Genomic DNA, 14,260 nt, shown 5'->3' with positions numbered 1-14,260 from the left:
TACTTTATAATTATAGTGTTTTATATTTATTTACAATATTTTCTTTAAACAATTTCTTGAACTTGACGATAGAGCAACACATTTTTAGGTTGTTATTACAACTATTCCAAATTTCTCTAGCCTTAACTGATGTACATTTCTTTTTAATATTAGTTCTTGCTGTCGTCATCTCAAACATGAGTTTCCCCCTCAGGTCATAGCAGGTTTCTTTTATATGGAACAGGTCCTGAATGCAGTTTGGAAGCAGTTGGCTTTCATGATTTAAAAAAAAATAGTCTCATGGAGTCTGTCTGAGTGTGACAGGTTTACCCTCCATATGTTTGATTTCAAGCTTTCTCAAGCAAAATCATTCTGTGAAAACAAAAAAAAAAACCCCATCCATCTCATCAGTCTAAATACAGAAGTGCTGTTGCAGTAAATGACTAATTGATGATTCACACATTTTGGCTGGAAGAAATGTCTGCTGTTAGCAAAGAAACAGTTAAACCTAACAGTGAAATCCACCTTTAGTGCAGCTTCGGCTGCTTTAATGGTATTCTGCCTCACAATTTTGCTTTTGGATGAGGTACAAACTCACTGAAATAGGGGTGAAAAAAAAAGGTCACTTGATGATAGTTGGGCACTACTCAACTGACTACTTTATCATTCTTAATGATTACGGTGACTTCTGTGATGTAATCACTTCAAATCCTGCGCAGATGATTCAGAAGAGAGAGTGAAATGTTGCAACATTGATCAATTCAGATATAATAATTTGTTCTCTGCTTCTGTTGTAGCCCTGGGCGAACAAGTGTCTCCTTTGATCATGAGATAGTCATGATGAACCACGTTTACAGGGAGCGTTTTCCAAAGGTACGTGCTAAGAGATGCATTGAACCACAAACACAATACATTGCACACATACAATGTTCTGACTTGACAAGACTCAATTTAGTTAATTCAGCTAAACAAAAATGAGGCCTGGGGTCGATGACATTTGGTTCCACCAAGAGAGTTAAAGACAGAATAAGTGCTGTTAACTCTGCGTTTCTGTGCTTCTCCTCCCTGCAGGCCACGGCGCAGATGGAGGAGCGCTTGTTGGAGATTGTCACTCAGTGCTCTCCAGACAGCTCCCTCCCGTTGGCTGACGGGGTGCTCGGCTTCATCCAGCACCAGCTGGTTGAGCTGGTCAGGGACTGTCTGGACAAGTCGCAGAGCGGCCTGGTTACAACTCGTTATTTTGCTGAGCTGCAGGAGAAGCTGGATAAGCTGCTTCACGAGGTGAGAGAATGGCCTGATCGTCAGTGATGTCCACGACTGACTTTTGAACTGATATGCTTCTGTTTCAAGTGCAAGATTAGAAACCAAGGCGGATCTCTTTAGTTGCTGACTACAAATAATAGATCGAATTCAAATGAAAATGTGAAATCGCAAAGTGCACTCAACAACATATTCATAACCAAAAGTAAACCCTATAGTTGAAACTATCAGTAATAGTTAAAAAGTCACTTTTGCCATAGGTCTTGTGTGGTTGTGATAAGATATTAGTTTCTATAGCAACCTCCTTCCCTGTTTCTATGCATACTGTCAGACAGAAGGAACGGCCAACTCGCTGCATCTCCAGCTGAACTGATAAGTCTGTTCCCAGAGAGGGGAACAAGTGCTTTCATACACAAACACAATTTGATATATCTGTTCCAGGTTCACGCGGTTGTATATTTTCCAACATTTTGCAATTTAGGGAAACGGATAGATAGATGGATAGATAGATACTTTATTAATCCTGAGGGAAATTCAAGGTATTCCGCAGCTACGTAGATGCCCAAAAAGCAGGTTAGTATCAACGACAAACAGAAACATTTTCTAGTGACAGATAACATAATAGTGCACGGTGATATTGTTTTTGACAGATTCATTATTGCCTTTGGGTAGTGATATGCTTTTTTTAAACTATTATCTCTTAAACTTTACAACAAAAGTGGCTTCATGAGAGACAACAATTTGACAGTCAGCAGTGCATTTTTTTTTTTAGCCTATCTTCGGTGACTGTTCCCGTTATCTGCATTTGATGGTTGAAATAAATATAAGAACTCAATGGTGAGCATTAAAGACTACAACCTGCATGCACTATGGAGGAAAAAATCTGCAGGAGTTGCGTTTAAAAGGAAGATGCCAGCTGATATGAGACTGAGTGAATCTACAGGACTGTCTCAGAAAATTAGAATATTGTGATAAAGTTCTTTATTTTCTGTAATGCAATTTAAAAAAAAAAAAAAAAAAAATAATGTCATACATTCTGGATTAATTACAAATCAACTGAAATATTGCAAGCCTTTTATTATTTTAATATTGCTGATTATGGCTTACAGTTTTAGATTAAGATTCCCAGAATATTCAAATTTTTTGAGATAGGATATTAGTTTTCTTAAGCTGTAAGCCATAATCAGCAATATTAAAATAATAAAAGGCTTGCAATATTTCAGTTGATTTGTAATGAATCCAGAATGTATGACATTTTTGTATTACAGAAAATAAAGGACTTTATCACAATATTCTAATTTTCTGAGACAGTCCTGTATAAGGATTCTGGTTTTCACATTTTATGACAAATGGCCATGATTTACCACCTCATATTTTTTTGTAACAAAACTGTCTTTCTTTCACTTCCACACTTTGGCATTAACATTGGGTTGTTTGGTCTGGTATGATTACCACATAAGCTCAGATGCAGAAGATGATTACGACAGCCACTGGGAGTATGAGGAAAATCCAATGAATACATAGAATTGCAGAGGCATCGATTTACTTCATTTCCTATGAGGCAACTTACCCTGTTTCAATTCTGAACCTCACACCAAGTTAAGCACAACACCTGCTAACTGTAGCTTTATATTTTGAACAGAATCTATTTTTAACACATGACTGAGCCTTCAGTTCATCTTCAGTCATCTAGAAGAGAGTCCAAGGATCACTCATGAAGACCCCGCTCATCTCGTGGGTTGGTGGTAGATTATATCAGCAGTGGGGACAGATCCAACCTACTCTTACAGTAACTAATCCCCCCAACTTACCCTAATTCTAACCACCAATCGCAGCATAGTGTTCCTCCCACTTGTCCCTCGCCTACTCTCTAATCTAATCTAGCACAGACCCACCAAGCGATTATACTAATGATTCCGCTTGGTTTAAAATGATGTCATCACAAAAGTGATTTGTTCTGACAGTGTCTGTTGTAATGTTTCTCTAAATGCTGTGTCCTGGGAGCACAGTGTTTTATATGTGTGTATTCTGGTTCAGTGATTCAATTTTACAATTTTTCCAGACTTTTTAATCGATAATCTGTCCGATGGCCCCGTTTGCTCATCCAGGTTTTGAATAAAACGTTTTTGAGAATTCTATTAAGGATTTTTTTTGCATGTTAAAGCCGTTTCATCATTCATCCCACGTATCCAAACAAGGAAATCATCTGAATTCGTAGAATTTGCATTTTGTTTATTTTATTTTAATGTTTCCTCAACACAGTGTGCAAATATGCACGCTGTCATGTTTGTGCCACGGAAGGGCTGTTTGTCAGCTTCCCGCGTTCTGATTTTTTTGTTTTTCTTTCTCTTTTTCCCCTCCCTGCTCAACGTCTGTTTTCCAGGCGTATGAACGCTCTGAAAGCGAGGAGGTGACTGTCACCACTCAGCTGGTGAAGAAGATCCTCATGGTCATCTCGCGGCCGGCTCGTCTCCTTGAATGCCTGGTAAAATGTTGAAAAGAAAATTAGACTTTATTGTTTCTCTCTTTGAAATCACATTTAAGACTCAATTGTGATTCTGGTCTTTATCATCTTAGAAAGTTGATGTGTTTTACTTACTGCTTTCAGGTTGTTTTTTTTTTTTTATACTTCTATGGCAACAAAAGCTAGAAATGTTGGTTAAGTGTGATGGGAAGCATCCACTTTGTCTATGTAAATTATAGTGAGGTATTAGCATAAAATCTGACTACTTGGTACTTTTAGGCCATTGGAAAAAGCTTTTTGTAGGGACTTAAGGATAAATAAGTGTGTTAAAGAAATAGTTACTTGACTTGAAACATTCTGGCTGAGATGCTGATTAACATTAATACTTTTTACCAGTGATAAAGTTTACACACTTGCTTTATCCACATCCTGCTCTTAAGTTCACTCTGGCAGAATTCTGGCCTTGGACTCGCCACATTCATGACTCTGGGATGTTGTTGACAGGAGTTTGACCCAGAGGAGTTTTATCACCTACTTGAGGCAGCGGAGGGCCACGCCAAAGCGGGTCAGGGGATCAAGACAGACATCCCTCGCTACATCATCAGTCAGCTGGGTCTGACCCGAGACCTGTTAGAAGGTAAGAAAATCTCAGTTATCACGGTGAGCGTGAAATTTGACTCTCACTGAAATTCACTCTCTAAAAAGAGTCTCTGAGTTCAAAAAAATTCTGTCTTTATAAGTTTGTTTCTTTCCTTAAATTACCCTGGACTTTTCTAATGTCTTGTAACATCGCAACAAATATCATAAAACTTGCATTTGAGGTTGTTTTTGTGTGTGAGAGTGGGTATTGCCATGACTGTAAGTAATTCATAGATTTTGGATTAATAGTGTGATTCAACAGCAGAATTTGGGATATATTTTGCAGCTCTGTAACCGGTGACTCTGTCGATGTAGTTGTGTGAACATGTAAGCTCAAGAAATACACATAGTTTAACTTCAGACACCACAGTTATTTCATTAGATGTGTACATACATTTGCATTTTAATCATCCCTTTGGAGCTGTCAAGACTTCCAACACTTAAACCTGACAAGCTCCAGGTAATAAGGGATGCATGGTGTGAAAGAGATTGATGTGTTGAAATGAAAAGGCTGTGTTAATTGATGAGCTAATTAGTTTAATTAGTATGAACTATCATTTCCATGTGAATGCAATAACCAAACAACACTGCTAATAGAGACTGCTAATGGAGAGTTTACATTTTCACCTCATGCGCTTCACAACGAGTAGATCTGATGACGTTTTGATGTGTTTTGCTGCATGAATTTGCACATTCATGAGGTCAGCATTAATTATGACTAAGGGCATTGTGAGCAAATAAATGTTTCTGTTTGTTGCAAGCACTTTGGGATCATGTCATAGAGATCACTCTTTCCATGCATATTTTATTTCATGCTGCTTCATATGAGATTTTATTCATATCTTAGAATCTATAGCAGTCCAGAGATGAGAGGAAAGACTGAGGGAGTGTTTTGGAAGGGAGGATTTGTTTAAACAGTTGAGGTTTATTTACCTTGAAATTAGGGAAACTGACTTTTCCTTTTTTGGATCATTGGGAGACAAGTAAAGTGAGTTTACTTGAGCCCCGAATCAGTTGCTATGGTAACTTGATGAAAGGTTTTCTACGTAGAAGATTAATGATCCCCTTTAAACAAAAAACATTTTTAACTTTTATATGACCATGAACAATTTTTTAAGTGTTCAAATACATATTATGACTCCAATGAGCCACTCTATATGCTATAGCTGTGAATCTTTTGTTCACCACTTACAGCTGCATTTGCAGTTTAAAAAAAGCTTCCCACAAGTTCTTTGTAGTGTTGGAAAAAATGAGTTGTTACTACTTATGCAAATGGTGTTACATCTCCAGTGAAAAGCTCATAATTGCTTTCAACTAAAAACATGGATCATTCTTTAGTCTTCATCAAATGTCTGGAAGCTGCAAACAAAATATAGCTGACAACAGTGTCAAGCTGGAAATGTAATAATGTGAATCGACTGACTGGTTTCTCCAGTCTTGTGTTTCTGGTGTGAGCTGTGTTGGGCACCGTTTTGTAGCTCAGCTTGTGGACCGTATAAAGGTTGGAGCAGGACATGTTCAGCTGGTTTCGATCTGCTGCTGTAGCGGTAGATATCACTTAATCACTTAGACCTGCTCGCTGCTCTTGTTAGATAAATGTCATGGCCTGCATCGGCATGCATCAATATTTTTGATGCATGCACGTGAACGTTGCTCACTTGATTATGCTTCTTTTTTTTTCTTTTTTTTTCCCCTACAGTGACATGACCAAAATGAGTTTTCCATGATTGACACACTGACTTTTTTTTAATTTTTTTATTGCCGTCTGCTGTCTTGACAAAATGAGAAGTGTAACTTGAAATTCGAGTTGAGTCAGTTCAGGAACCTCCTTGAATTTCATAAAACATTATTAGCCATTAAACCTTACTGGAGAAAACAGGTTTGTATAGCTAAATATTTACACATGACAAGGCTCTGGTAAAGCACTGCTGAAAAATGAGAAGACAGATGGAGCTGGAAGGGGGACTTGTGGGAGCCTGTGTGGGTTGTTTTTTTTTGTTTTTGTATGTGTTTTTTTGTAATATTGAAGACGGTCTTGTGTTATTTCTAGACATGGTGCAGCTTGAACAGTTTGACGCCAGTCCGTCGGTGTCAGTGGAACCAGACACAACAGGAGAGGTAACAGGTTGCAAACTCAAAAATTGCATAAAACATTTCATGCAAAGGGATTGTATGGAGTAACAAACTTCATTTTAATGACCCATGTTTTAGCTTTTATTTATGGGGGAGTTTGACTGCGTACAGCTACAGGTCTCTCCAGAGGATATGGGCTTGTTGTTTTGGTTTCCTGAAATGCAGTGACCCATAATAGTGTGTAAGAGAATCAGAATCAGCACATCATAAATAGTCTAAAGCATATTTTCTTCTTAATAAGCAGCTAAGAGGAATTTAATTTGGAAGTAGATCTTAGAAATTGCTCTGCAGTGCAAACTGCAATGCAAACTGAGGGGACTTTTAGTTGGTTTCTGACCTTTTTAAAATCTTGAATTCAAGTTAGTTATGTAGAACATAGTCCATACATTTTCTTTAAATGCAAGTTCATATTTGGCATACTGTAGAGAAACATGCATAGAATAAAATATAATGCTGTCCATAGTCATTTTATTTAAATTCTTAGTACATTTAATTTTTAAGTATGCCATGATCATGTTATTGTTTCATCTGTGCAGACTAAGACACCACAGATGCTGACTCCAACTCGAAGAAAACCTCTTGAAAGTGATTTTGAGACCATCAAACTCATCAGTAATGGAGCTTATGGGTAAGAAGAAAAGTCCCAGTTTCAGCTTTTATTGCTCGATCCTAGAAACATGTATGTGTATTCTAAAAGATTATGGCACAAAATGCTGCAAAAAGCAGCGTTAGACAGCCGTTGCGATCATTTCTTTAATGGGATAACAGTTGTGAAGTGATATGACACAGTTTTTTTCTTAAAGGGGGATTAAGTGTTTAATGTTGAAGTTAGGAGTCTAATTTAGGTTGTGTGTGTGATTGTTTTTGTTTTTCCTTCCAACAGGGCGGTATATCTAGTCCGCCACAAGGAGACCCGGCAAAGGTTTGCCATGAAAAAAATAAATCGTCAGAACCTGGTGCTGAGGAACCAGATCCAGCAGGCGTTCGTGGAGCGGGACATCCTAACCTTTGCTGAGAACCCTTTTGTTGTTTCCATGTTCTGCTCTTTCGAGACACGACGACACCTCTGCATGGTCATGGAGTATGTAGAAGGTAAAGCGCAGTCTTCTTCAATGCATACTTTTTAAATTTCAACATGTATCTTAATCTAAATTAGAATGAAATAAAGCAAGTCCTCACGATAAAATACAACTAATTGCTTCATGATTCAAGAGTCGAATGTGCAGCGTTCAGTGTCGTGCTTACTTGAAGGTTTTTCTGTCTTTTCAAGGTGGAGATTGTGCCAACTTGTTGAAGAACATGGGCCCGCTGCCTGTGGAAATGTCAAGAATGTACTTTGCTGAAACAGTCCTGGCACTGGAGTACCTTCACAACTATGGCATTGTGCATCGCGATCTTAAACCTGACAAGTGAGAACATAAACCAAATTCCCTCCTGTTTGCACGTGACATTCAGAAATGAAGCACACTTGTATTATTTGCAGAGGTGGGTAGAGTAGCCAAAAATTGTACTCAAGTAAAAGTACAGTTACTTCAGAATAATATGACTTAAGTAGAAGTAAAAAGTAGTCATCCAAATAATTACTTGAGTAAAAGTAAAAACGTACTTGGTGAAAAAACTACTCAAGTACTGAGTAACTGTTGAGTAACGTCTGATTTAATTCTTTTTAACACAACCATTCAAACAGATAAAAGTACAAAATAATCATCTTCAGGCAAATTAAATCAATAAAATAATAAAATTAATTAAAATTAATAAAAAATAAAATAGCTTAAATTAAAATAATAAAGTAAATTCAAGTACTTTAATAAATAATAAAATAACAAAATAGATAAATACATTAAAATTAATAAAAAACGAAATAGCTTAAATTAAAATAATCTTAAAGTAAATTCAAGTACTTTAATAAATAATAAAATAAATAAAATGACAATATGAATTAATTAATTAAGCACAAGTAGCACAAAATTTCAAGCCTTTGTACTTTTCTTTTTTAACCAGGCAGAACTGGAACAAGCCCATGAACTCATAGAAACTCTGTGTGTGTTTGAGTCTTTGTAAATGTGACAAAACATGCAAAAACAAACATTTTTCCCAAAGAATCACTTAGTGATGTCATGAGATTGACGCGGAGGATTAAAAGAAAAGTAACAGCTCAACGTAGCCTAATGTAGCGGAGTAAGAGTAACAGTTTCTTCTTCACAAATCTACTCAAGTAAAAGTAAAAAGTATAGTGATTCAAAACTACTCCTAAAAGTACAAAATTTCCCAAAACTTACTCAAGTAAATGTAACTGAGTAAATGTAACTCGTTACTACCCACCTCTGCTTATTTGTATTGATTTATTTTGTGTTTTTCTTTTTCTACCCAACAGTTTGTTGATCACATCCATGGGCCACATCAAGCTGACGGACTTTGGTCTGTCCAAAATTGGCTTGATGAACATGACCACCAACCTGTATGAGGGACACATTGAAAAAGATACAAGAGAATTTGTGGACAAACAGGTAAGACCAGATGGACCAGAAACATCTTTCTGGATATAAGATGGCTCTGATAAAACTGATCTGTGTTGGTTTTCCTCTCCAGGTGTGTGGGACTCCAGAGTACATTGCTCCAGAGGTGATTCTCCGGCAGGGCTATGGGAAACCAGTGGACTGGTGGGCGATGGGAATCATCCTCTATGAATTCCTCGTTGGCTGTGTTCCCTTTTTTGGAGACACCCCTGAAGAGCTTTTTGGACAGGTTGTCAGTGGTGAGTGGTCACATGAGAGGCATTCCACCAAGTGCATATCCTGTAGTTCTTCATGTCAATGCTACTTATCAATAAAGCTACAAAACAGATTTACTCGAAATAATTTATTATTCTTTTTTTTTTTTTTTAAACATTCAGCTTTTGGCAAGCAATCATGTCTGACTCCCTCCTTTAGTGTTTTTCATATGACTTCATCCAGTGTTTATTGCTTTTATTTTTTGTGGTCTTATGTGGTCTTATATGCTTTTTGTGGTCTGCCCTGCGTGTGATGTTCAGATGAAATCATTTGGCCCGAGGGAGACGATGCCTTGCCTGCCGAGGGTCAGGACATGATCACCCGCTTGCTGAGGCAGAACCCTTTAGACCGACTGGGAACAGGTACAGTTGATCAATATTGATGGGGGAAAAAAAGGGTTTAATTCAGGCTGATACTGTTCCTTTCAAAGATTTCTGTAGCCAGAAGGAAGTCAAACTTAACTGAAGACCTCATTCAGAAGTTGTGTTTAGAATCCACAAGTAAAGTTAAACATAAAGAATACAAAATAACGTTTGTTGATAATCACAGAACTTGATCCCTTGGTTGATTTACTGAAAACTCTGGTTTCAGGTGGAGCCTCAGAAGTCAAGCAGCACCCCTTCTTCTTGGGTTTGGACTGGAATGGGCTCCTCCGGCAAAAAGCCGAGTTCATTCCTCAGCTGGAGGCAGAGGATGATACCAGCTACTTTGACAGTAAGTTATAGTTTAAACTGTGAACTGATTAGGACATAGTATTAATCAATGAGAAGTCATTGAACGTAAGTTGTAGAAGTTGAAAACAAACCTAACTTGTTATTCCTCAGCTGATTGGAAGTTAGTGTTTTTTCCGTATAACACCACCTGTTATGGTTGATGAATTCTGTTTCGACCATTTCTCTTCACTTCTGAATGTCTCGTCTGTTTTGGCATTCAGCTCGTTCAGACCGCTACCATCATTTGGCATCTGACGAAGATGAGGAGACAAACGACGAGGAGTCTTTGGAAATCAGACAGTTTTCCTCCTGGTCACACCGCTTCAGCAAGGTAGGCGCTGCTCCAGTCTCTGGGAATATGATTATAGACTGTTTGTTGTCCCGCCCTCTGAAAACGGTGTTTCCAAACTGTTTCATAGTACCGCGCTTTATTAATTAACCTTCTTGTGGCTGGAACATATCTGTGCTATACCCAGCAAGTATGTTCAAAACCCTGCTGCTTAGTGTGTCAAGAAGTAGTTCCCTATATCACACCTTGTCTCCATTTTCTTTTCCTTTTTTAAGGTTTACAGCAGCACAGAACATCTGGCGACACCCTCCAATCTGAGCTTTTCTTCAGACCGCAGCCACAGTGAAGACAAGGAAGACCGCAGCGACGTGGCGGGAGTCAGTTTGTGTCTTAGTCAAGCAGACTGCAGTCTGGAAAACAGACATTCTGGGCGTATGGCCAGGTAGGCATGCTTTTTTTTTTCTTTTAATTGCTGTGTACTTTGGCAAGTTGGAGGTGAAATGCAACTTTCAACATAGATGAGATAAGATGAGATGCAACACATGGTTGATTCAGTGTCGTCTATAACTGTTCGTAGCCTTCGCCCCAGGGCCTCGTCCAGCTCCTCCCAGTCTGAGAGAAGCACCAGTTCTCTGGTGATGAGCAGCACTCACAGCCTGGAGACGATGCCCCGCTTCGCCCTCTCCACTGACGACGAGGGTAAATTTAGACTTTCCACATTCCTCCGCTCAAGATGCAAATGCTTCCATCTGGAATAATAACAAAAACGACATTAACACATACGTTACCTTCATGCTGTCCTACCTGCAGCTGAGGTGGTGGTGTCAAATATTCGAAGGATCAGGATTCGAAGCAACAGCACTGGAGCCAAACACTCGTCTCCCAAGGATCCAGCAGCTCCTCGGCGCTTCGGAAACCAGCTGGAGACGCCGGACAGACAGAGGCTTCCCTGCGGCGGGAAGGTTCCCAAGTCGGCCTCCGTCTCAGCCCTCTCCCTCATCATCACCCCAGGTACAAGGAAGCTCATCACCACCGCAAAGTACAGAAGAAGAGAAAATGATCACAACAGTGATTCTCTGTTATTTTTAAAGAATTAACACAAAACAAAACATCGTACATCAAAACAGGAATAAACTTTAATTATGGAGACACAAGCCACAAAATGAAAGCTATAGTTTAGAGTTTATTTTTACAAATAATTAAAAAAAAAAACACAAATACAGATAATAATCAATTCAGGTTTGTAAAATGGGACTCCCCAGAAGCTACGGTAGCTTATGAATAGGGGCCCAGTCACACAGCAAAACAACTATAAATTACACATATAATACATATACATACAATATATAACCTTATAACCTAAATAAGGGAAGAAAAAAAAAACCTGAGACCTCAGATTTCCTAGATACAAATATATTCTTATAAAAATAATACATCAGGTATTGGTACATAAAAAATTTAATAGACATAATTTAATAACAATTTTTGTTTTAGCCTTTTTTTTTTTAATTGAGAGAGATCCAGACTCTTTTATAGCACTACCAAGCTCATTCCAAATGTTTGGACCTTTGCATGTTACACTGAAACGTGTACATTTCAGTTTCCTTTTCTTTCCCTTTAAAAGTTGTTTTCCCCTTGTGGTGTGTTCATGAGTGGGAGCATAAATGGGGATGAGATGACAGAGTCTGTCATTGAGTCTAAAAACTACATTATACATTACACAGGCATTGTGGAAAACGTTACACTCAGTAAGTTTCAGAAGCTTATATCCATAAAAAAGAGGATCAGAGGGAGCATTAAATTTGCTCCATGATATAACGCGAATCACTTGCTTTTGTAAAATCTGTAGTTTCTCAACATAACTTGGATATGTATTACACCATAAAACATTACAATAATTTAAATGAGGCTCAAATAGAGACCGGTACAGAGTTAGGAGAGCTTCAAGAGGAAGAAAATGTCTCGGTCTATAAAATAAATCATATTTATATGTATGTAAATAAATCAAATATGTATGTTTTATTTCAGATGACTCACCCAGTGGCCTCCAGCCCTGCCCCCTCTCCCCACGTTCGCTGTCTTCCAACCCCTCATCCCGCGACTCGTCCCCTAACAGGGATCTGTCCTTCAGCCCGGGCAGCCTGAAGCCCCCTATTATCATCCACACCTCAGGGAAGAGGTACGGCTTCACGGTGCAGGCCATCCGGGTCTACATGGGTGACAGCGACGTCTACACGGTGCATCACATGGTGTCGGTAGGTGTCGTCATGAGCCTGTAAAAAATCTTGCTGCGGTAGAAAGACATAACTGAGAAACTGAAACTAACACTCGTGACTTTTCAGTTGCGTGTGTTGTGTTTTGCGTAATCCCAAAGTAGAGGAGAATGCTCTGCAGAGATTGTTATGTAATGCTCAAGTCAAACTCTTTTCACTGCTCCACCAGAGTGTGGAGGAGGGCAGCCCGGCTCATGAGGCCGGTCTCCGCACCGGAGACCTCATCACCCACGTGAACGGAGAGTCCATTCAGGGCCTGGTCCACCCAGAGATGATAGAGCTGCTGCTAAAGGTACAACAGTCCTGTGTTGCAGATTTTCAGTTCCTTTTGAAATTCAGCTGAATTTACTTCTTTTTAATTTATCGTATATTGTGACAAAAAAAAAAACAATGTTTGATTCCCATTAAACTTGCAGAGCGGGAGTAAGGTGGCTCTTCAGACCATCGCTCTTGAGAACACATCTATCAAAGTCGGTCCAGCTCGGAAAACCAAACACAAAGGCAAGATGGCTCGTCGCAGCAAGAAGAGCAAGAAGAGAGATAATTACGACAGGTGAATATCCGAGGTTTGGCCGCCAGCTCTCATGCTGTCGGCGTTTCTTCAGAGTTACTTATCATCCGTTTATCATTGGCTGTAGCCATCGACCTCTGCATCTGCATCTTTCTTTGTTTAGACACTGTTGGTAAAAGTTCATCCCCCTCAATAGTAAATGCTCATGTATGCAGGGTAAAAGGTCTGCTTATTATCCAAGAAAGGTCCATGTTGTTAAATAAAGGCAAAATATACATGTAACATTTCCTCCGATCACACCGGCTCCTGTTCTCCTCTCAGACGACGAAGTATCTTGAAGAAACTGTCCAAGCAAAGCTCGGTGATGCACAACAGTCGAAGCTTCTCCTCGGGTCTCCATCACTCGGTTTCCTCCAGTGAAAGCCTTCCAGGTTCCCCAACGCACAGTCTCTCCCCCGGCCCCTCCACCCCCTGCAGGAGCCCTGCACCAGACCATCCAGGCTGTGGTAGGTTGGGTGGAAACGTTGGGGGTTCGGATGCACAAGTTCAAATATTCTGATGAATAGTTAGATGATATTTTGCAGTAGGGCTGGGCGATATATCGAGATTTTAATATATATCGATATATTTTCAAACACGATATGGTACGAGACAATATCGTTTATATCGATTTAAAAAAAAAAAAAAACTTTTTTTTTTTACATTTTTTTTTTTAAATTATTTTGATATAGCTTATTTTGTGACAAATTGACTTGAATGTTTTATTTGAGATTTGCACAAATGTTTTGTTATTTGCACAACTGTCAACCTCAGTAGAAAAGTCTGCCTGTTACTGTCTACATTGTATTAATTGCACAGTGTATTTTAATTTAATTGTTATGCAGGAAAGGGATATTTGTTTTATTTTATTCAAGAAGCATTTTTATTCTATATATGCAGGCAGTTTATTTTTATTTCATTTGTTTTATACATTTTGATATTGTGCAGACCTCTGTTAATAAATGTACCTGTGTGACATTTGGCACGAGGCTTTGTATTAAAACTGACTGTTTTTTAAGGGTTTGCCTCAGAAAAAAATGAAGCTAACAGAGATGCTATGCTATAATGCTTTGGGGGAAACCCAATTAAGGCACAGAAAAAATATCGAGATATATATCGAGTATCGCCATTTAGCTAGAAAATATCGAGATATGACTTTTGGTCCATATCGCCCAGCCCTATTTTGCAG

General features: G+C 38.7%; 1 protein-coding gene across 4 annotated transcripts in view; it reads left to right on the top strand.

Annotated features, from left to right (window-relative positions):
• mast3b (microtubule associated serine/threonine kinase 3b) overlaps positions 1 to 14,260 on the top strand; it is a 42,303-nt gene that overhangs the window by 24,038 nt on the left and 4,005 nt on the right. For all 4 annotated transcript variants that reach the window (XM_061738530.1, XM_061738529.1, XM_061738532.1 and 1 more), the window contains 20 exons: positions 777 to 852; positions 1,051 to 1,260; positions 3,623 to 3,724; positions 4,208 to 4,340; positions 6,393 to 6,460; positions 7,012 to 7,103; positions 7,359 to 7,567; positions 7,746 to 7,884; positions 8,850 to 8,982; positions 9,065 to 9,230; positions 9,507 to 9,608; positions 9,838 to 9,960; positions 10,181 to 10,290; positions 10,524 to 10,690; positions 10,826 to 10,947; positions 11,059 to 11,259; positions 12,277 to 12,503; positions 12,691 to 12,813; positions 12,938 to 13,074; positions 13,354 to 13,538. In XM_061738530.1, coding sequence (XP_061594514.1) covers positions 777 to 852; positions 1,051 to 1,260; positions 3,623 to 3,724; positions 4,208 to 4,340; positions 6,393 to 6,460; positions 7,012 to 7,103; positions 7,359 to 7,567; positions 7,746 to 7,884; positions 8,850 to 8,982; positions 9,065 to 9,230; positions 9,507 to 9,608; positions 9,838 to 9,960; positions 10,181 to 10,290; positions 10,524 to 10,690; positions 10,826 to 10,947; positions 11,059 to 11,259; positions 12,277 to 12,503; positions 12,691 to 12,813; positions 12,938 to 13,074; positions 13,354 to 13,538 — 2,825 coding nt within the window. The remainder of the gene's footprint in view (positions 1 to 776; positions 853 to 1,050; positions 1,261 to 3,622; positions 3,725 to 4,207; positions 4,341 to 6,392; positions 6,461 to 7,011; positions 7,104 to 7,358; positions 7,568 to 7,745; positions 7,885 to 8,849; positions 8,983 to 9,064; positions 9,231 to 9,506; positions 9,609 to 9,837; positions 9,961 to 10,180; positions 10,291 to 10,523; positions 10,691 to 10,825; positions 10,948 to 11,058; positions 11,260 to 12,276; positions 12,504 to 12,690; positions 12,814 to 12,937; positions 13,075 to 13,353; positions 13,539 to 14,260) is intronic.

This window comes from Cololabis saira, chromosome 13 (genome assembly GCF_033807715.1).
Source record: "Cololabis saira isolate AMF1-May2022 chromosome 13, fColSai1.1, whole genome shotgun sequence".
NCBI lineage: Eukaryota > Metazoa > Chordata > Actinopteri > Beloniformes > Belonidae > Cololabis > Cololabis saira.
Note: the sequence above shows the minus strand (reverse complement) of the source record. Positions and strands in the feature narration are given on the sequence as shown.